The following is a 23,273-nucleotide window of genomic DNA, read 5'->3' on the forward strand; positions in this document are numbered from 1 at the left end:
GGATTTTAAATAAAGAACTGGGACTATATAATATAGAATCAAGAAACAGATGGAAGAGGGCAGATAAAGTTTCACCTCCTCAAATAGTCAATTCCAGGTCTCAGTTCCTAGACGGAATTGGTGAGGGCGAGCATCTGTGGTCCATCTCCATGACTTGTGCTGGAGCATCCAAGGAAATGTTCCTTGTGTTTTGGCTGGACTCATGAGAGTTGCATAAACACTAACCAGTAGGAGAAATAGGTGATAAGCAGGGATTAGAGCTCGAATAAATATTTTTGGATACTCAGTGCCATGTCATGCATGAACTAGATGAGGAAACAAAACACATTGTATTTACTGACCCATTTTTACCCAGCACAGTCTACAAAAGGCTTGGAATACAGAGATCAACACAATGGCCTTGACCTTGAGGAGATATTATCTGTTTCCTCCTCCTTCCCACTCTATTTCCTATCCTGTGTCCTATTATGCCACCTACATACCACACACATACACATTTTAAAAAAAAAAAAAAACCTGCTTGAGAAACCAGAAAACCAGAGATCCCTAACAATGGATACCTCTCTCCGGTCTATGGATTCTCTGAGAAAAAACAAACACACAAACAAAAACCATGCAGAGCCCTATGGAAAACACAAATTAGATTGAGTGTCATGATTCGAGTCATCCAGGACCTGTTCCCAAGAACATGGCACCTATATCTGCTGACTTCTGACAAAGGCTGTTCCCAAGAACATGGCACCTATATCTGCTGACTTCTGACAAAGGCTGTGGTTATGCCAGGGGTCATTAGAGAACTTCAGATCCAGCTTGAGGACAGTGGCTGTTCAGTACCATCTGTCACTCTTTGATAATCTCCAGACTCTGGGGGAGAAATCTAATTCAAACGTTTTCCCTCATCAGGTGTGTTTTAGCTTTTAAAACATTCATGGTGACCTGAACATTCTAAGGTGACTGGAAGTGGTGCTGAGATAGATTCCAACACACAAAGGCTGTTCCCTTCTAAAGCTGCCCACACTCAGAAAACAGCTTCTAGCAAACTGCTTCCTGCTGCAGAAGTTAGGCATGCATCTATCTATCTATCTATCTATCTATCTATCTATCTATCTATCTATCATCTATCATCTATCTAGCTATCTATATCTATCTATCCATCCATCTATCATCTACTATCTATTGCCTATATCTCTCTATATCCATTCATCTATCCATCTATCATCTATCTACCTATCTATCATCTATGTATCTATTACATCTCTCTCTCTCTCTCTCTCTCTCTCTCTCTATATATATATATATATATATATGTATATATCTCGTGCTGTGGTGAGAACCGAGGGTCTTGCACATGCTGGAAAATGCTCTATCACTGAATTATTTTCCAGCCCCAAAGTTACTGACTCTCTATGCCAGTTGCATTAAATCTAAACTTCCAGGATTGCTTACTTCTTAACACTTGATGTGATTCCCACCTTATTCCATATGAGATGACAATACTAATCTCCCTTTTAGTTGATTCAAGGGCATTTCTCACTTTGATCTGGAATCATCTCCCATAAGTGATCCTGTGGGATGACTCATCCCTAACCGGCTTGAGGGCCAGAAGGCCCAAACAAGTAAAAAAGATACTTTCTGAGAGCCAGCCTGGGTCTGCCTAAGGGTCTTAGCAACAGCAGCTGAAACATGATCTGGAGATGACCTGGACCAATGAGAGACAGCCATGTCACACCAACAGATGCATATTCATCAGACCTCCCCCAAGGGTGGGGTGGAGGGTATATAAGGCTTGCCTCTTCCTGAATAAACTGAGCTTGTTGTTTTGACATTCTCCCGGAGTCTGTGTGGTTTGACTCTGCGCCTACTTGGCCCCCACCCCCAAAGGGAACAACAGCAAGGACCCTGCTACATGATCCCTTATCTAAGACCCTACCATTTCTTCTAGGACATTGTCTCTTGAATCACCTTTCTCTTCCTTGTCTTTGTCTCACCATTAGCCACATTTTTAGATGCAACATCATTCTTGAGTACTATATCATGAACTACGGCTATAACACAATTTGATCAGAGGGCATGTGTGTGTGTGTGTGTGTTTATATGTATATATATATATATGCATATATGTATAAATACATGCGCATGTAGGCATGTGTTCTGTAACTACAAAGTTGTCATTACTAAACTCAAATCTCCCCCAAGAAATATTATAGGATTTATAAGACACCCTTAGCATATATCAAGAGTATGAAAACAAACTTTTATCTAAGACAGTGTCATCTGTTATTTTATTTCATGGTGACCCATGCTTTCCTCCCATTTGAAGTTTCATAGTCTTCCTTTTTTTTTTTTATTTTTGCTTCCCTCTCTCCCGCATGTTTTCATTCTTATGAGAACTATTTATTGGAAGCTTCCTACGCGTGTGAAAGTAGGTCAATCCTATGGACCACACAGATAAAGTCCCTGCTATCTACCTACTGTGAGCTGCAGCTTTGCCTGTGCCCAGTAAAAGCAATTGAGCTCCTTGAATGGAATTGCCTTGTGAACAGACCAAGTGAGCCACGCAGCAAGGCTGAGGGCGCAATGCTTCGGAAGGTGCTAAAGGACAGGAACAGAACTCTACATGCCAAGTTGATTAGGAAGAGCCCTTACTGCCTCTCATGGAGACCTTAAGTAAGGAAAATCTGTTCCATGAGACTGGTTTTTGACATAGAAATTCTGATGCCATCTTACCTGTTTCTCTTTGAGCAGTGATAGAATATATTATATATATTCACTTACCTCTTTTTAGATGGATGACTCACAGCGTCCATGAAATAGTCTTGCCAAATAATAACTCTTCATAAAAGAAACCAGATGCAAAGACAAAGTTTATGACAAGTGAATGTTCTTAAGTGCTTGAATCAACAACATAACATTCACTAATTTACACACTTATTGCACTCCCGTCACAACCATTATGATGTTAGGAAGATGGAAAAATATAAAAATAGTGTGCATGTTAAATTGTCTGTAAGACCCATGTACAGCACAAGATACTAGCCATTTTTAAGTAAAAGTTCAGATTGAACAGAGGATAAATAAATACACTGGGGAATTATCTTCTAGAAATATGATACAAAGTTTTAGCTATTTAAAATCCTTAAAATCAAAATTGGTCAACCAATCCATTAGTAAATAAGAATATAAGATGTTAAAATAGCTGTAGCAAAAGGTTTAAATACTTTAAACTTTAGTTGGAATTAGAGCATCTTTCATCCATACTGAAAGTGAACCAGACACTCAAAAGGGGGAGGCAGGAAGATCTTAAGTTCCAGGGCAGCCTGGGTTACCTAGCGAGGCTTTGTTTCAAAAATAAAATGAAACAAAACAACAAACTGAAATGAGGGGGTGCAGATGGGAGTGGTAAGTCAGTTGTAGGAGTTCCTGTCAAGCATGTGAAGGGCCCCCAAGTTCAATCCGTAGCATCAAACCAAACCAACCAAACAAAAAAACTAGACTGTCATTAATGAAACACTTTTTGCCTGAAAGCTTCGGGTGAAAGTAATAACTGGAAAGCAAAATTCTTGGAGGACTGAATGTCTTTACTAGGTTTCAATGGAGCCAAAATGGAGCAAAGAGAGCTGTATGGGCCACACATGGCAACAGAAGAGGCAGTGTATAGGCCATGCATACTTTCCCAGTAACAAAGATGCCTTACAGCTTCCGGAGTTGCCAACCAGCCCAGTGACTCACGCATTCAAGCAGCTCTGCCATTCCTTACACGTCAGAAATGGTCTGCACTGATCGTAATGGGTCAGATAACCAAAACCGTGCATGCCAATGCTATGAGAAGTCAGTGTGAAGCACGGAGTTAGCTGGGGACAAAACCCCACTTAACTCTACCTCAGTTTCAATCATGTAAACAATGGGGAGCATTACTACTGTAAGGCACTTTCTGTACATGTAATATATTTACCTGGTCTAAACAAATGACTTAATTCTGGATACTTTAATTTTTTTTTAAAAGGGTTTAAACCTACTAAGTTAATTTTCTTACTCACTGTTGATGAGGGGTGATTTATAGGGGAGTAATTTACTATTTTTACAATTCTATAAGCCACCTAGACTTTTCCTCACTGGTTCCAGTTCAGTTTAAAACATTTTGCTTTCTTTCTCTTTGGGGGCAGAGAGGATGGGGCCCTGGGGATCGTATCCAAGGCCTATCACTGAGCCACACCTCCCATCCTGAAGTCAATTTCTGAAGAGATGAAAGAAAGCACTGGGTAAACAGCAAGTGTCGGAATGATTTAGGCCTCCTGGGATTACGAACAAAAGGGTGGGTGTCTCCCTTATCTCAAGGGTCCCAGCACCTAGAAATGCAGTATGTACAAGGAACATACTGGGTCTTGATACATGTTAAATGAAGGGGGTGGGGGCGTGTAGTGTAGTGTGTGGAGCTGTGGCATTGGAAGGATATGAAGTGAAGAAATCAGAGTTCCCGGAAAGAGGCTTTGGGGCTGGGAGTACAAGGCCATCGGTGGCATGTAAAGCCAAGTCTAAATTCAGTCCACCTCAGGCAGTCTCCAAGGCTTCCTGCTAAATTCCCTACCTTAGCACTCAGAAAAAATCTGGGTTAGATCTATTAACCTAGATGAAGACACAGCTCAGTAACATTTTACATCACAAAAACCTAGGTAGGCGCCGGTAAGAACGCAAACTCCCAGGCACTGTGGCCTGAGATGTCTCTAATGGACTTTTTACAAGGCTGTGTGTGCGGTGGCTACAGGGAGAGGTGTCTATACTGCCCCTACCCCTATTTGGGGCTTGGGACTGAAACCCAGTTCCACCTGTGCAGCGACAAAGACTTTTAGTCTTAGAGTGTGTGTATTGGGGGGCGTGACTTAGCTTGTGAGGGGCCAGGGGCACAGTTTCTATCTGTGTAGGGAATAGGGACCCTGCCTGGCCAACATGGACACAGGGCCTAGGGGACGGAGCCCCGGTGTGGTGTGCGTGGGCCCAAGAGTTGCCGGGCCTGTAAGGAATAGGGACACAATGTTGGCTTGTGTGGGGTCAGGAATCTGCCTGGCCATCATGGGCCCAAGGTCACCGAGGCCTTTATGAGGACAGGAATCCTTGGCCTGTGCGGGCTGGGGCAGAAACCTGCCTGGCCAGTGTGGGCCCCAGAGACTTCTGGGCCTCTAGGGAACATGGACCCAACCTTGGCCTGCTCAGATATGAGACACGGGAAGCTCCAGCCCTTATGCGGATCTGACCTGCACAAATACGGGTGGGAGGACCTGTGGGTGGCCCCTGCTGAGACATCTCACCTGCTCTCAACCCTTCGCCCTCCTCGCCTCTCTCCTGCGCCCTGAGCAGATGGGTCCTGAAAGCCGCGAGGCAGGCTGTGCAGCGGTGCATTCTGGGAAGGCTCCCCCCACCCAGCCCTCGGCCTGGAAGGGGAGGGTCTGCACTGAGCTTAGACGTGATCGAGAGCTCGGTGTGTGGGTGCCCCCTGATGTCACTTTCCCCGGTTCATCCCAGTGGGAATCTGACTGGGTGACAGAGGCGTCATGAGGGGAAGCACTTGTTCAAAGCTACCCGTCGAGGAAGGGATGCCGCTGGGTTTGACACAATGCCAGCCACAAAGTTATCTCTTCAGAGGGCAAATACCACTGTAAGTGGTCCATGGACCGCTGACAAGTTGGTGAGGAGAGGAAGGGAAGACATTCTAGAATAATTCCCTACGCATCCGTGTGCTCACTCGCCTGACAGACCCGGGAATCTCTGATTACAAAGTTGAATTAACAGAGATGGGGGTAAACAGAAGTTGGCCTAGAAGGAATGAACCATGATAAACGGCTGCAGCGAAGGAGAGGGAGCTGTTTTTCTGCGTGCTTGGTTAAAATAAAAATCTCAAGCTATTTATGCAAGAGATAGGAAGTGTAATGGGAAATCGGGGGGTTAGAACATCTAAGTTCTCACTCTCGGCTAACTTTAGAATGTGTTGGCTTCCAGCTTTTTAGCGTCCTTTTAAAATGTCGATGTCCACAGTAAAATGAGAGCAACTAGTCTTCGTATGTCTGGAGGGTTAAATGAGATAATGGTTAGAAAGCCTTAAGGATAATATTTGGTAAAATTGAGCACTCCTGGGCTGGGGTGCAGAGCAGTTGGTAGAGCGATTGTCTAGCGGATAGGAAGTCCTGGGTGCCATCCTCAACACTAAATCAAATGGGGTGTGGCAGTACATGCCTGGAAGCCCAGTGCTTGTCAGGTAGGAGTTAGAGGATCTGAAAGTTTAAAGTCATCATTACGTACATAGTGAGTTCAAGATCAGCCTGGGCTACATGAGACCTTGTCAAAAAAAAAAAAAAAAAAAATGCAAGATAAACCTGCTCTGGAGGGGACAAAAGGTAGAACCGGAGCAGATCAAATGACAATGGGTTGACACTGAAGATCAAACTAGGAATGAGGGAGTAGAGTTGAGATAGCCTCCCAAAACACACAGGAGGACAATCAAAAATGAAAATGCATTTTAAATGGGGGGGGGGGGTGATCCTGAGGATTAGAAAGCAGAAACACAGTCTACAAATAATAGCTTGATTTTCATCTCAAGTCAGAATAATTCAAAGCAATGAAATAAAAATACTACTGAGAGGGTAAAAGAAACACTGCCTGACATGATGAGCCTGTCGAGACACATAAAAGGTTCATCATGTCAGGCAGTGTTTCTTAACATTTGGGTCACGACCCCTTTGGGGTCAAACAACCCTTTCACAGAGGTAGCATAATAGATATTTACATTACGATTCATAACAGTGGCAAATTCGTAGTTATAAAGTAGCAACAAAATAATTTTATGGTTGGGGGTCACCACAACATGAGGAACTCTAGTAAAGTGTCGCAGCATCAGGAAGGTTGAGAACCACTGATATAAGGCAAGAGCACTCAGAAAAGAATCTGGTCTAGACATAACCTCAGGACAATTTGAGTTTCAAGGACAAGAAATTAGGAAGTAGAAAGGCACAGCAAACTTAAAATACCCACAAGAGGCTGTCCTCAATCTTCTCTTTAGTTAAGGACAGTGAAGTCCAGAAACCACACAGCAGAGTGGCAGATGCTGAAGAAGGGTAGTCGTAGAAACTAAGCCCAGGGCTGGGAAGATGGCTCAGTGTGCAAGCAGGAGGTGCCAGTTCAGACCCCCAGCATTCACGTAAAGACAGACAGGCGTACACTTGTCATCTCAACACTGGAGAGGCAGAAACAGGAGGGTCCTGGGGGCATTCTTTGCCAGGCAATCTGGACAAATTGGCAAGTTCCAGGTTCAGCAAGAGACCTTGTCTCAAAAATTAGGGTAGAGAGTGATAGAGGAAGATGTCTGACATCATATTCTGGCTTCCATGTACACACTTACGTGTGTGTGCCTTCAAAAACACTTGTGAACACATATAAATACACACAGAGAGTCTTCAGACAGCTTTGTCATTGAAATAAACAAAATAAACGACAAACCAAACACACATTCAGATGAATAAAATCTCAGGAAACCTATTCTTTTTTCCTGGGAAAGTTGGTAGGGAACACTCTAACTTCTGAAAACATCACACAAGAGAAAAGTCAAAATTAAGATTAGCTCTTTGGACATATTATAAGTTAAGATTGCATAGTAATACCATAATGATGACAAAAATTGTTTTAAAAACCCATAAATATAAAAATGGAATTAAAAGAAAAGACATATACTATAAACATTTGTGGAAAAAGTAATTTGACTCATTGTGATGATATATTGTGCACCCCAATAAAGTTTACCTGGGAATCAGAGGACAGAGCCAGCCACTAAATTAGACATAGAAGTCAGGCAGTAGTGGCACACACCTTTAATCCTATCACTTGGGAGGCAGAGATCGATCTGGATCTCTGTAAGTTCAAGGCCACAATGGGCTACATGAGAGAAACAGAACCAGGCAGTGGTGACACACACCTTTAATCCCAGGAAGTAATATGGCAGGACACAGAAAGGCTTAAGGAAACAGGAACTCACTCTCTTTAGACTGAGGATTTTGTAAAGGTAAGAACTTGTGGCTGGCTTGCTCTGCTTCTCTGATCCTTCAGCTTTCACCCCAATATCTGGCTCTGGATTTTTTATTTTAAGACCTTTTAAGATAGGTGTTACAGCTCGTGGATTCTGATGAAAGTAAATGTGACCACAAAGCTGGAGAAGGTAGAAGAGTAGACGTTACTAAATGCTGCATACAAGGAGGTCTATGTCTTCAGCCGTGGCTCACTTCTTCAACTGGGAGTCGTGTAAGGTTGTGTAACTGAATGAGAGATTAATGAAAAACTTGATGATTAACAAAAGTTTCCGAATGAGCAGGGACCAGAAATTAATTCAAAAGAACTGAATCCACGATGTTTCTGGCAGTGCTGGCCTGTGTTGCGTCGTGAGGCTCCACTGCAGCCTTGTGCTGAACACACAACAGAACTCTGCATTTCAGATGCACACACACTCACCTCATAGCACTAACGATCTTTACCAGGAGCACCATGACTCAGATCAAAATGTTGTGTTTTAAATTACACTATTTTTACTACATGCACTAAATTGTCTACTGTTCTAGAAACATAATGGTTTAATTACAGAAAACAAATACTCTTAAATATTTTCCTACTATCATTTCTTAGCATTACCAAATTAACATAACTTTGAATTGTATTGTGTTGGGATGTTTAATTTCCAAAATTGTTGTTTGTATTGCTAAATTTTCTTTCTACAAAAATGCTAAGTGAGTTTTGGCTATGGTTTGATTTCTGAGATGGGTCTGCTATTTTGTTCCGTGTGTTTATATGAGATGGCATTCTCAGCACTGATGGTTATAAGAACAAAATATTGATCAACATGAAAAGGTTGAAACTGGTATGCATGTCGAAGCCTTAGTTAGCCAATATTTCTTTATTGTGTGTGTGTATGTGTGTGTTTGTGCAGGCACATGCATGTATGTGCGCAAGGAGAACAGAGGTCGGTGCTGGGTGTCTTTCTCCCTTGTGTTCCCTGAGCCAGGGGGCCGAGGCCTCCCATTGAACCTGAAAGTCCTGGGTTTGGCAAGACTGTCTGGCCAGTAAGCCCCTGGGGTTCACCTGCCTTCACCTTCTCTGCTCTGGGATTATAGGCACATACTACCTTACCTGGCTTTTCCATGGGTGCTTAGGCTAGGCTAGGACTGAGGTTCTCAAGCTGCATGACCAACACTACTAATTGATCCATCTCCCAGCCCCCAGTAGCTATTTATATTGAAATAAATATGCACAGTCATCTCATTTATACTTGTCTTCAATAGATGGTAAAAACACATATACACGAAAGAATTCTTTAAAAATAAGTTTTTGATTTATTATCAGTAAATATGTGATTTGTATACCTATTTTGTACACCTATATAATCAGAATTGCATAAACATTTCTTGGGTGAAAAGGGGGAATGAGTAAAGAAATCTTAAGAAGTTTAAGAACCCTTGTCTATAGGAAAGAATAAGCTCCTTGTCTGAGTACTGGGGATTACACATGCTAGACAAGCATTCTACCACTGAGGTATACCACCTGTCTCAAGCATGGCTTGTTTGTTTTTGAAAAAATATAAAGAAGTAATAATTTATTGCTGAGGGATGATCCTTCTGTACTCTGTGAATATGTATTACTCTCATTGACTAGTAATAAAGCTGTTTGGCCTAGAGCAAGGCAGGATAAAGTTAGGCAGGACAATCAAACCAAGGACTGGGATAAAGAAGGGCAGAGTCGGGAGAGACTGGAGCCAGCCGCCCAAGAAGCAAGATGCCAGAGGACTGGTAGGCCACGTGGCAATACATAGATTTATAGACATGGGTTAATTTAAAAGCAAGAGCTAGTTAATAATAGGCCTGAGCTATTGGCCAAGCATTTTGTAGTTAATATAAGCTTTTGTGCATTTATTTGGGACCAGGAGGTCGGGACAGAAAATTTTCTCTTGCAATTTATACAGTTTAGAATGGTTAAATGTGTTTTCCCAAACTCCCACCGCTCCTTAGGTGTAAAGGCAGTGGGAGTCAAGGAAGGACAAAGTGCTCACCTTCTGCTTATCCTCAGCTTTCATTACCGCTAACAGCTCAGCCTTGGAATAAGAGTCGGTGTATTCCATATCAGTATGTATTTGCAAAATACTTCACTTTAGTCTTTTTCCTCTTCAGGTAGCAAGCATGTCATTTACAACCAGAAAAAAAATAGCAGTCTAGACACATGTAAAGATAGATAATAATTCAATGAAATATTTTTTTGATTGTGTTTATAATATAAAATGGGTTTATTATATAAAATGGGTTTATTATATAAAACGGGTTTATCAACTATTTCTCCTAAATGATCAGAACAGAGAAATCATACCAAGACATTTAGATTGAAGGTGGTAGGCTAGGGACGTAGTTCAGTGTTAGAGTACTTGCCTAGCAGGCATAGGGCTGGAGGTTTAATCTATAGTGCTATAAATTCATTAAATAGGTAACTGTGATATAATGTATTGCAGAATCTCAACACTTCACCCTGGATTATCTCAAGGCCTTCTCTAGATACACGGTGTCTCTCCCCTTCCTCCCTGCCCAAAGATGACTCACAACCCAAGCCGTACAGCCTGTATCCATCTATTATGGTAGACTGGGTCTCCTCCACCTCCTGCTTTGCATGTCACTATTTCAGATGGCATGCTGGTGTCCTTACGAGCCAGCCTCCCACAGTAGGTGTGTTACCCCACTCATCTGTAGCAACTGTGATGACCCATTGTCTCTGGAGGTGGCAGACTATTAATGATTGAAATAAGCAATAATGTTTATTTGCTTTGGATATGGAATTCTGGCGACCCATCCAGGAACTCGGCACTCTTTTCGGATCGATTCCCTAACCTAAAAGCGAAGGCAGGCTCTTTGGCTCACACAGACCCTTCAGAGACTTGTGCTGTTTGTGACCACTTTCAAACCTCCCTCTGACTCAATTATTAATGTACAATAGATGTCACCAACGAAGGGGAGAATGGTTTAGCCTCATCTTCCTCTCTGCACGTCTACCTCACCATCCGCTGTACACACAGAAGTGAGACACAGGAGGACATATGCCAAGACCTAAGATATGGCTTAAGGGGAGTACTTGTCTGCAAGGTACAAATCCTTGAGTCTTGAACTGAGAGCATGTACTGTTCTCACAGAGGACCTGAGTTCAGTTGCCAGTACCCAAATCCATATCTAGCATGTCCATCCGACGAAGAAAATTAAATAGGTCAGTCCAAGCAAAGACCACCACTTGACAGCACAAGTCAGCCAACCCACCAACAACCCACTAGGAAACCTTTAGTTTTATTATGCGGAAAAGCAGCAAAATGAGAGAAAAATGAAGAAGAAATGTTCTATACAAGCATTCATTTGTGGTTCATAGAAGGAATTAAACAAACAAAAATATCCAGAGAGTAGGAGACAGAGAAACCTGTCCTTTCTTGTAATTTATTGGATAACTTTTTAAAACTGTCACTAGCAATCCCAAATGGGCTGGGCTTCAAGACAGAATAAAACATTTAAACATGTAGCCATTCCAACAGTGCAGATACATACATACATACATGCATACATACATAAATACAGATAGACAGACAGACAGATCTTTGTTAGGCTTGGTGCTACATCCCTGTAATCCTAGCATGTAGGATTCACAGATGCGAGGACTATGAGCTCCAGGCCAGCCTAGGCTACACAGTAAGGCAAGATGCTGTCTCAATAAAATCAAACTAAACCAACCAAAACCAAAAAACAAGTCACAGATAAGCCCATCAGCATTCTTACCTTACAGTGTTTGGAACCCTACTACCTTCAGCAATAAAGCAGCTCTTAGCTTAAACACTGAGCTTTGGAATGGAGAGACGGCTCAGGAACTGAGAGCATGTACTGCTCTTACAGAGGACCCGAGTTCAGTTGCCAGTACCCGTGCTGGGCGGCTCACAAGCTCCAGTAACTCAGCTCCAGGGGTCTGATGCCTTCTTCTGGCCTTTGTGGACACAGGCACTTACATGGTATTCACACACACACACACACACACACCAATAAAAATAAATATTTAAAAAAAAAACACCCCACTACCTGACCTTCTCATGAAGTTGAGCACAGAGTACACACTGTTTTCAATGCTTCTGTTTAAACACCAGAGACCTAAAGTTTAAAAATAAAGCCAAATTCCTGCAAAGGAGAAACACAAGCAATCCAGGGTCTTCATAGACATCCATTTCATCCCATATGGAAACTGGTCAACAGTTAAGTCTAATAACTTCATAAGGCCCAACATCAACTGCAAATTTCAACAGGGTCCATTGTTGGCTTTTATTGTACTTAAATAGTAAATGCACCCATGAGAGCTTGGCAGCGAGATGGGAGACACATGGCTTTAGTCATAAAGGCCTTGGTCTGAGTTCAGCTCCGTCATCCTGATAATAATCAGAACCTTTAAAATTAGTTTGCTATTCTGATCTGACAATAGAGTCAAGAAAGGTATTATTTTTCCCAGTGGAAGAGGGGAAGGAAGGATTGTGGGAGCCAGAGAGGTAAAGGACATCATAAGAAAACCCACAGAATCAACTAACCAGGGCTCGTAAGGGCTCACAGAGACTGAACCGACAACCAGAGAGTCTGTATGGGCTGACCTAGGTCCTCCGAATATATGTTATGGTTGTGTAGCTTGCTGTTCTTGTGGGACACCTGACAGTGGTGGTGGGGAGGCTGTCTCTGACTCTTTTGCTGGCTTTTGGGATCATTTTCCTCCTTCTGGGTTGCCTTGTCCAGCGTTAATATGAGGGTTTGTGCCTAGTCTTATTGCAACATGATATGCCATGTTTGATTGATATCCCTGGGAGGTCTGCCCTTTTCTGAAGGGAAATGGAGAAGGAGTAGATTGGGAGAAGGGGGTTCAGGAGGAGGAACTGGGATGAGAGGAGAGAAGGGGGAGAAACTGTGGTTGGGATGTTGCTGTGGGATGGTCTGTATGTCAAATGTGTTGCTGATTGGTCAATAAATAAATCACTGATTGGTCAGTGGCCAGGCAGGAAGTATAGGCGAGACAAGGAGGAGAAAAAAACTGGGAAGTGGAAGGCTGAGTCAGAGAGACACTGCCAGCCGCCATGATGAGAAACAGCATGTGAAGATGCCGGTAAGCCACGAGCCATGTGGCAAGGTATAGATTAATGGAAATGGATTAATTTAAGCTGTAAGAACAGTTAGCAAGAAGCCTGCCACGGCCATACAGTTTGTAACCAATATAAGTCTCTGTGTTTACTTGGTCGGGTCTGAGAGGCTGTGGGACTGGCGGGTGAGAGAGATTTGTCCTGACTGGGCCAGGCAGGAAAACTCAAGCAACAGGATGTAATCTAAGAGAGAAGAAATCAATATATAAATAAATACATACATATTTTACTGGGTGTGGCAGTGCATGCTTTTAATATCAGCACTTAGGAGAAAGACTAAATTTATAAAATTAAAAAAAAAAGCTGGTGTGGGGCATGGCGGTGTATGCCTTTAATCCCAGCACTTGGGAGGCAGAGGCAGGAGGATCTCTGTGAGTTTATGGTCAGCCTGATCTTCAAAGCAAGTTCTAAGACAGCCAGGGCTGTTATAGAGAGAAATTCTGTTTTGAAAAACCAAAAACAAACAAACAAACAAATAAATAATTAGTTTGATATTTTGATCTATGACAATAGTCAAGAAAGGCATTTCCCCCCCCGCCTCCCCCGTTCAATTTGCAAATGGCCATTTCAGTAAAGTGACTTCACATGCTGTCATGAATGAAGCCAGTCATAACTCAATATGTAGGTCACATTTCAAAATACCTGTGTCTCCCAGGCCTGCTGAATGGAGCCCCAGTGGGTTGTGTCACACAACGTGGGGGATGGGCCCCACACATCAGAGGAAGAGGTGGGAAGAAGGACGGCAAGGTAGAGTCAGTGGCCAAGGTGATGTCAGTGGACTAGAATTTCCCTTTCAATGACGGAGTTAAACTGTTTCAGATTTGGATGGCATGTTCCTAGCCTGTTATTCTAAGGTTGCTATTCAAGATTCCAATATTCAGATGGCACAGAAAACACAAATAAGTTGAAAACCACTATCCTGTGTAGACTGCCCTGTATACTTGGGTCTCACTAAATTGCCTTCCTCAAATGTACCAATAACTTTAAATAATTTTGAACTAATTTTTAATCCTGTTTTTCCACCCTTACACTCATACATCTTCCATTTAGTTCTCCTTTAAAGATTTTCGTGTCTTTTTTTTGTGTGTGTGTATGTATGTGACCAATGAATTTAACTAGGTTTACTTAAGAGCATGAACAACTTATTAGTGGCTACACTACAAAAAAAAGTATGTCTCCCCCTGCAGAAGCCAATAACCAGCTATAGATCCCTGGGGAAGGGATCTTGTGAGCCCCTCCTCCCAGTAAACATTAAACCAAGAATGTTTGTGTATTGCGTGTATATGTGTCCTTGAATGCCCCTGTGACTGTGGAGGACAGAGGTCAACCTCAGACATCATTCCTGCCAGCTTTCCACCATATTGTTTGTGACAAGGTCTCTCCCTGATCCTGGAGCTCCCCGATTCAGCTAGGCTGGCCAGAGAGTGAACCTCCGGGACCCTCCTATCTCTGTCTCCCAAGCGCTAGGGTTACAGGCTTGAGCCATTATGCCTAGCTTTTCAGGTGAATGCTGGGAACTGGACTCAGGCTCACATGCTTGCATGGCAAGCGCCTGACTAAGCTATCCCAGGAGCTTCTTAGTGATCCAGATATCTAGCAGCCGGACTCTTCTTAGTCTCTTCATCCCTGCCCCTGAACTCCACGTGTAGTTTCCTTCCCGAAGCCCTGCCCAGCCTCTTGTTTCACCTTCACTTCCCTGCTATTCAGACCCTCCACACCCCTCTTTCTCTGTTGTCTCTGAGTGTCCTCAGGGCAAGCATATCTTCTACAAAGGTCATATCTGCATGTAAACATCTCCCATAGCTTGTTCTAATGGTGCCCTTCTGATTTTCAGTAGAGGTTTTCTGTCTGCAGGCCATAATCTTGTGCTGACTAAAATGCTGAAAGTCACTAGGTGAAAGTGCAGCTCATTGTTTTCCTCACAGGACTTATTCTTCATTTAATTGTTACCATCACCACCATCACCACCACCTCCACCACCACTAAATCATCATCACCACCACCACCATCACCACCACCACCACCATCATTACCACCATCACCACCCCTATCATCATCACCACCACCAGTACCACCACCATCACCACCACCACCCCCATCATCACCATCACCACCATCTCTACCATTACCACCACTACCACCAGCACCAGCACCAGCACCAGCACCATCATCATCACCACCACCATTACCATCATCACCACCATCATCAGCACCATCACCACCACCATCACCACTACCAGCACCCCCATCACCACCACTATCAGCACCAGCACCAACACCATCACCATCACCACCACCATCACCACCCCCATCACCGTCACCACCAGCACTATCATATTAATCATCATCGTCAGCAGCAGCAGCAGCAGCAGCAGCAGCAGCAGCAGCAGGGGAACAGCAGTGCAGTGTATGAACTTGTTGCAGGTGGATTCTCCATTCAGTTACACTTGCCCATTGTTTAGACTTCATCTCCCAGCCCTAACACACTTTTCCTGAATTCTTTAGCACTTTTCCTTCCCAGTTCTTTTTAATCCCCTTTCTTCTATGTCCAGGGGTCTCGTTTAGTGCTTTTTTGCTGGCATAGACTCATTGCACATTATACTGGTTTCATGAGGGCATTTTGTACATCTATATAGCGTACTTTGACCCTATCCCCTTCCCTTTCTTACCTTTTCAACTTCGAACTCCATTTAATTCAACTACTGAACCTCACGAACCAGTCTTCAGATGGTAACCGTGTCTCTGCCCTGTTTTCCAATTCTTTGCCCCTCTGCTAAGCTTTTGAGATTTCAAATTAAGATCCTATAGATTTCTCCTGAATTTTTCAGTTTCTGTTATTGTTTTGAAAGCATTTATTTTCTGCTTATTATCTTTTAGTGTCGTGGTGCTTACACTCTTATCTCGGATGCTATTGCATCAACTCCCTCCTCATTTAATACGTTGTGCTAGCTTTGGCTTCCACTTTCCCTGTCACTCTTCCCAGGGGCCTGATGATTGGGCTGTTCATGCCTGTGGGTGGGCCACTTGCCTGCCCACTGGAATCTCTGTATGCGGGGAGAGGTTTCCCGCTACGGTGGAGGCATTTCTTTGGTGAGTGCCTCCACTGCCAATCTTTTCAGATATTCTTCCTGCCTTAGATTCTTCCAGAAAAGTCTCCTCCAGTTTCCTACTTGGAGTTACAGGTGTCCTGGGAGTGGATGTGGAGACAAAAGCTGGGTGGAGGGAATGGTTTTCAACACTAAGGAAGTCTTTGAGTGCAAGTGTTCCTCCGTCAGCCATACTCAATGTCCTCCAGTTCGAAGCTACTCCCTCTGGAACACAAACCTCCACCCTGCTAGCATTGGTTAAAACAGTGTCTTACAGTCACGGAATGACTGTCACAGAATTTACTTGTGTTCAGTCAAAAGCCTGGTCAGCTCTCCACTGCCTTCAGAGACTACTCAAATCCCTCAGCTCAGCACCCTGGGTCATCTGACCTGAATACAATTTTTTAGACCTTATCACACCACCACCACCACCCATACTCACAGCTACAACAATGTCCATTTCCCCCACATCCATGACCCTGTGTCTCAAGGACAGGAAACTAATCACAGAGAGGTATGAGAGGATGTTGGGACCAGACTACCTGGATGCCTCCACTCAGCTCCGTCAACCACTTTTCCAGCTGGTGATTTTGCAAAACAGTACCCACCATCACCTCTGGGAGGTGAAGAGCACTTTGCCTAGGAGCTGGCATCTAGGGAGTGCATACAAGCTCCAAGTTCTGATTCTCTACACATCTGTCTTCCCCAGGACATTCCCCAGCTCCTGGAGAGGAATCTCCTCTCGTTTGTGGTGTCTATGACGTGACAGTTGGGGGACACTGGGGGCAATGTAAAAAGGACTTGACAGATGGAAAGAGTGTAAAGTGACAAGTGCTATCCTAGGGAAGCGTCAAGTGCAGAGAACACAGGGCCAGCCAGAACTAATGGTCCAGAGCAATCGGCACAGCTGCCCAGACCGCTTCCCTAAAAGGCCCTTGCCAACAGAACAAAACAAAAACAACATGTAAGGGCAAGCAGCGGAGTGGGTAACCGTGGATAGGGGAGGCCGTTAATGGGCCTGGGACTCACAAGGCCTCACACAGCCTGCCTGAACTCTATGCCTTGCTGTGTGACCAGTGTATACCAAACTAATCAACCTAGCATGCTAGGTGTACTAGCAATTATGAGGCACCGAAGTAACTGTTACTAAAAATAGTGGCAATGTGGCTACTTGGCAGTTGAATACCTTCCCAGGGGCGGGCAAAAGGCTGTAGAAACAAAATGCCTTTTTGTTCTGCAGGGTCCCAAGAATGATCTACAATAGCCATGCTTTCGGTCTGAACGACTTTGTTAAATATACAGCAAGCAAAAGTAATAAATAAGTAAATAGTGAGTAGCAGATAGACAGCAAAACATCAATCAGACACTCAAAACATCCTGCAGAAACCACTGGAACTGCCCAACTGAGTGTGCCAACAAAAGGTAATGCCATCAAATCAGGGCCTATCAACATCCAGGAGAAATTGTCTGGGAAGCTGAGCATGGTTCACTTTCTGTTTTCACTCTTGGGTTATTTTGCCCTTCCTGACAAAGTTAGAGGGACCAGACCATCTTCAGACAAGAGACAAACACGCTTGGGTTTGGGGATGGAGAGGTGGCAAACTTCTCAGTGAGCTCATATACTCCCTGACAGTAAATACATTTACCCACTGAGCCATCTTCTAGCCCAATATATGTTATGAAAGTTAAACATTTCAGCGCAACAAGTACTTATATTGTGTGAGGTGTAAGGGCTCCAGGTGGATGTGTGTAGGTTATATGAAAGTAGCATGCTGCTTTATAATAAGGGAATATCCATGGATTTTGGCTTCATGGTCGGCGGTGGGGGGTGGGTGGGTGGGTGGGTGCAGCACAGGGTCCTAGAAGTCATGCCTTTGAATACCAAAAGATAAACACATATATAAATACATGAAGATGCGAATGTGTGTTGCTCCTGCCCCAATACTTTTCTTAAATAAACTGAGGCCTAGTATATTCTCTTCTGTTTTGGCTGGAGAAGTTTCATATCTACAACATGGATGCAATTCAACCTTTTCACAGGTGTGGAGTATTCCGGGTTAGCCTTGTTTTTTTTTTACAATGTATAATCTTGGGTACACATTCTTTGGTATGCTTTACTAATTATGAAAGAGCTACGCTTAGTGGGACTTGCCTGTAGCCCTAGCTCCTGCGGACACTGAGACAAGAGGGTTGCACACAGAAGTTTGAGAACAAATAGCAGAGATAAAAGGGAGCAGGGATAGAGATAAAACCCAGCAATACAATGTTTACCCAATAATTGCAAGGCCTCGAACTAAAACAAATACTTGAAATTCTTAAAAAGGCAAGTGGCATGGTGGCAGACACTGCCAGCACACATCCTGGCATGGTGGTAGATGCTGCCAGCACACATCCTTGCCAGTCATGGCTCACTGAACTTTTGGACATCTGCACTTCTACTTGACTACGATCTTACTGGTTTTAAAATGAGCATTTCTACCTGAGTAAGCATCCAATTGTTTTGATTACTACAGGTAATCCAATATTTGCATTGTGTGTGTGTGTGTGTGTGTGTGTGTGTGTGTGTGTGTGTGTGTGTGGTGCACGAGTATATAGGTGTGTGCACCCATGCACCTGCATGTGGAGGCCAGAGCAGGGTATCTGGCATCGTCCTCCAGCCCTCTGTGCTTTTCTGCCTTGAGATAGGGTTTCTTCCTAAACTGGAAACTGACTCCTTGGCCAGGCAAACCACCAACAAGGAGAAGTGTTCGATGTCAAGAATCAGGGCACTGCACATTAAAACTACAATGAGATAATGCTACTCCAACTGGAAAGCTACACTCAAAACAAAAGGCAAAAATAACCAAAGTAACAAACAGTGCACAGGATGCAGAAATGGAGATGGGATCCTGGGGAGGATGTGCAGGGGTAAAGTCATGGGACATAAACAATGTGAAGGTCCCCCAAACTGAGAAGGACAATACTCCAGCAACCCCATTTACTGAGTAAACACCCAAGAGAAAACTGGTAATATTTTGAGGAGCAAGACATACTAATTGCCACAATCTGACCATTGAATATTAGATACACATAGCAAACTATTACTAAAGCCCACAGATAAGTACAAATATGTCAATTAATTTTATTTTTGAGGCATGGCCTAACCCTCAGCTCAGCATGGCCTTGAATTCATCTGCTGCCTCCATCCTCTAAGTGCTGAGATTATAGGCATCTACAATCTTGTCCACTATTTTTTTTTTTTCTTTTTTTAAGAATCATGTTTACAGAGCAGGCAAAGTAGATGGAGCTGGGTATCTCTCATCAGGTGTTTCTGATGTGGGCAAGAGAGCACCCAACTCTAATGCCAGCACTGGGGAGGTCAAGGCAGAAGTATAGAAAGCTCAGGGCCACCCTGGGCTACATAGCAAGTTCAAGGCCAGCTTGGGATACACACAGAGACCCCGATTCACAAAGTTCTTCTCTTACACGTCACTAGATGTAAATATTCCAAAGAAATAAAACTGAACTGGGCTAGTGTCTCCCTCAAATTCATGTCCATCTGCAACCAGTGACTGTGGCCTTACTTGGAAGATAAGGTCTTTGCAGGTGTGAAGATGAGGTCATACAGGGTTCTGACAAAGTGGACAGACATGCACACAGGGACAAAATGCCACGTGAAGCAGTAGCTGGGGTGACACAGTTACAAGGCAAGGGACATTCAGTACTGTGGTGACCAACAGGAGCAGCAGGGGAGACATCCACCCTCCCTGATATCTTGGTTTAGGCTTCTGGCCTCCAGGGCTGAGAGGAGACATCTCACTTGTTTCAGGCTATGAAATATGCTGTCACCTGGCATGGCCACTTCTGTGTAGTCTGAACCAGCATGGACTCCAGTTGTGGCCCAGCTGCACCAGGTGACCTGTCAGAGAATGAACCTTTCTCAGGCTGCTCCAGAAAGCAAAGACTCAGAAAACCATTTTTGCAGCTTTGGTTTGTCTTTATTTATCTCAGACATGCAATTTATATCAGAGAAAACAAACCCTGAGGACAAATGCTGAGGTGTCACCGATGCTCACACTTCATCACACTTTGCCTCCACCCCTTTCAACAACTTGAGAAGAGCGGCTGGGTTATATGGAAAGAGACTTTTCTCCTGCAAACGGTAGATAGCGCCCTGGAGCTCCTTAAGGCATTTCACTGTTCTGAACAACACTCCCACTTCCCAGACAGTCCCACTGGGAGCAATGTCCCCTGCAGCACCGAAGGGAGGGCCAGACTCTTGGGGAAGCAGAGGCCCCAGCTGAGGCTCCCCGCTAAGTCTGTTTTGATCCTTACATGTCCTAGGCAGGCGTTGAATTTCCCTGCTCATTTCTTGACATAAAGGTGTCTGTTTGCTGTTTGCTAAATGCTGATTTGTGGCTTCTTCATCAGAATCTTCTGAGCTACCATAATCTACCAGACTCAGTGGTGGCTGGGAAGGTGGGCCATGAGCTGGCACGGTGTGAGTTTCCTTGGACATCACAACCTGGCTGTGGGATTCAGAGGAGGCATCAGAAGCCCAGGGGACACATGGGCAAGCATTTCTGGGGCCAACAGGAGAAGCCAGAGCATCAGGTACTATGTGGCTGGTGCCTCTGTCTTGGACAAGAGAGGAGACAGGACCTCTAGTATTTACTCCACGTTGTGATTCAACTGCATCAAAAAACTTGCAGATGGACAGGAAGTGACCCCAGTCTTTCTGCAGTAATTTTAAATATTTAACAAAATATTCAAGGAAACAGGTTTCGGAGGAAATCAAGAAGTCAAGAAGAACTGTAGAATCGAACACTATGTTCTTTAATAAGAATAAGAAAATACAATGAGGATTACAGCCGTTTCTATGTGTGTAGTGGATCCATGCTTCATTTTCTTGGGTCAGGCTTCCAGAAGCATCGTCTCCTCCTCTGAAAACACAGATAAGGGAGAGCTCAGAATGACAGGGCTTCACAGACATGTTCTAGCACTCACTTACCATATTACTTTAAAAGGAGATCAAAATCGGACCTGCTCACCACCAACTAGTTTCAGTTTTTGTCTGCACAAAAGTCTCTGTCCTTTACTCAACATCAGAAGCTCCTCTGCTTGAGGGCAACTTATTCCATGTTTACAGTGGAGCTCAAGACCACCACATCAGGGATAGATGTGACCCCAATTGACCAATGAGAACATGGCCTCACGATCCAAGCAAATTAATCCTATCTTCCCTGAGATATCTCTATGGCTAGGAAAAATTACGACCGTAAGATTGATAAAAAGGAAGGATGAAGCTTCTGGTGGTCATGCCTGAGAATGAATCAGCCTGTGAGATCATAAACAGGAAATAATGGCTGGCGTGATTTGAGAACACACAGACACACAGAAAGACACACAGAGAAAGACACACACCATATAGTCACACATGAACACATAAACACAAGAGACAAAGACACATACACAGACACACACAGACACACAGACACAGACACACATACACACACATTCCACACACAGCTATATCTGATGCCAATTTGATACCCTTAAAACTCTCAACTGGCTGGGTGGTGGTGCTGCACATCTTTAATCTCAGCACTGGGGAGACAGAGACAGGCAGATCTTTTGAGTTTGACACCAGCCTGGTCTACAGAGCGAGTTCCAGGACAGTCAAGGCTACATAGAGAAACCTTTTCTTGAAAAACAAAACAAAAGACAAAAATTCTCAACCAGGCCTCAAAAAATTCTATTTTTGCTTAAACTAGTTTGTGGTTTCTGTCACTTACAAATAAAAAAACCTGAAAAGGATGACAGTTTTTTAGGCATCTATGGCACAAAAACCTACCTCTCTGGACACAGCCAACCTAAGCGAAGGCAGCGAGACTCACACGAAGCAGAGATGTAAGAAGGCAGTGCCGAGTGAATCAACACATACTCTGGACTTCTTAGTCTAAATCTGTACTTCACTATTTTTGAGCCTAACTCAAATCACATGCAGGAATTCTGTTTCTTGAGTAGAGCCTTTTGAAAACTGGCCCCAAACATTCATAGATGGAAAGCAGCCATTGCCAGTTGGGCCCTAACATAACAGGCACAAAGCTGCAATGCCAATCATTAGTGAGAAAGCCCTTCTCCTCCCAGGCCAAGGGAGAGGGAAAGGGAGCAAGTACTTGAGGGTTTTAATGAAGCAGAGCAGAAATAATGGAAAGGGTCATCGGTTGTCAGCCTCAGAAGCAATTACAGATGCTGCTGCAAGTACAAAGCAGAAGCAGAAGTGGGCCCAAGTGTCCCAGCCATGTGCCTCCAGGGAGAGCAGCCTGAGGGAGTGTCTGCAAGCGCAAGCTCGGAAAGGCTCCGCTGCTTGTTTCCATTTGCATTCTCACTGGAAAGGTGAAGGTCACCATCTAGAAGCTTGAGTCAAACAAGTAAGTCTTGGAGGTTTTAAGAAAAACGGTTCTTAACCATCAGCTGCAGTTCAGAGAAGGCACTGGCTTACCTTGACCCCACAGGCAACACACGGGGGGGGGGGGGGGGGGGGGGGCAGGGGTCCCCGTCCTGCTTCATTATCCCTGATCTGCTCAGCCAGCCAGCTTCTCAGGATAACGCAAAGAGCATCCATTTTCATGTGAGGCAGAGTTAAAATGGGAGGAAACCACAAGGTATTTCTGCCCAGGTAGAAGAAAAATAATGCACGAGGCAGAAACACCTTTTCTGACATGTGTGTCTCCTGATTCTCTGGCTTGTAGGCAATCCAAGTTACTTGAAAGACACAAACCTTGTCAGCTGCAGGTAGATGCTCAGGGATGCTTTGGCAGCCTCCAGCATATCATCGTCCTGCTCTATAAAGACCCTGGACAGCCATTCACATGGGTTGTGTAATTGTAGAGAGGGTTGAAGGTGAGGCTTTAAGAAGGTCAGTAACTCGGCCATGAACTTCTGCAAGTCAACTTCAAACAACAGAAATTTCAAAGTGCAGGTAATGTTTA

At 43.9% G+C, this 23,273-nt stretch overlaps 1 protein-coding gene across 4 annotated transcripts in view; it reads right to left on the reverse strand.

Annotated features, from left to right (window-relative positions):
* Nucleotides 1–20,260: 20,260 nt before the first annotated feature.
* Lins1 (lines homolog 1) overlaps nt 20,261–23,273 on the reverse strand; it is a 28,399-nt gene continuing 25,386 nt past the window's right edge. For all 4 annotated transcript variants that reach the window (XM_052761214.1, XM_052761211.1, XM_052761212.1 and 1 more), the window contains exons 8-9: nt 23,063–23,234; nt 20,261–21,221 (exon numbers count right to left, since the gene is read on the reverse strand). In XM_052761214.1, coding sequence (XP_052617174.1) covers nt 20,351–21,221; nt 23,063–23,234 — 1,043 coding nt within the window. In that variant the 3' untranslated portion in view covers nt 20,261–20,350. The remainder of the gene's footprint in view (nt 21,222–23,062; nt 23,235–23,273) is intronic.

The sequence above is a fragment of the Peromyscus californicus genome, unplaced genomic scaffold (genome assembly GCF_007827085.1).
Source record: "Peromyscus californicus insignis strain IS unplaced genomic scaffold, ASM782708v3 Scaffold_4__1_contigs__length_199733344, whole genome shotgun sequence".
NCBI classification, from domain to species: Eukaryota; Metazoa; Chordata; class Mammalia; order Rodentia; family Cricetidae; genus Peromyscus; species Peromyscus californicus.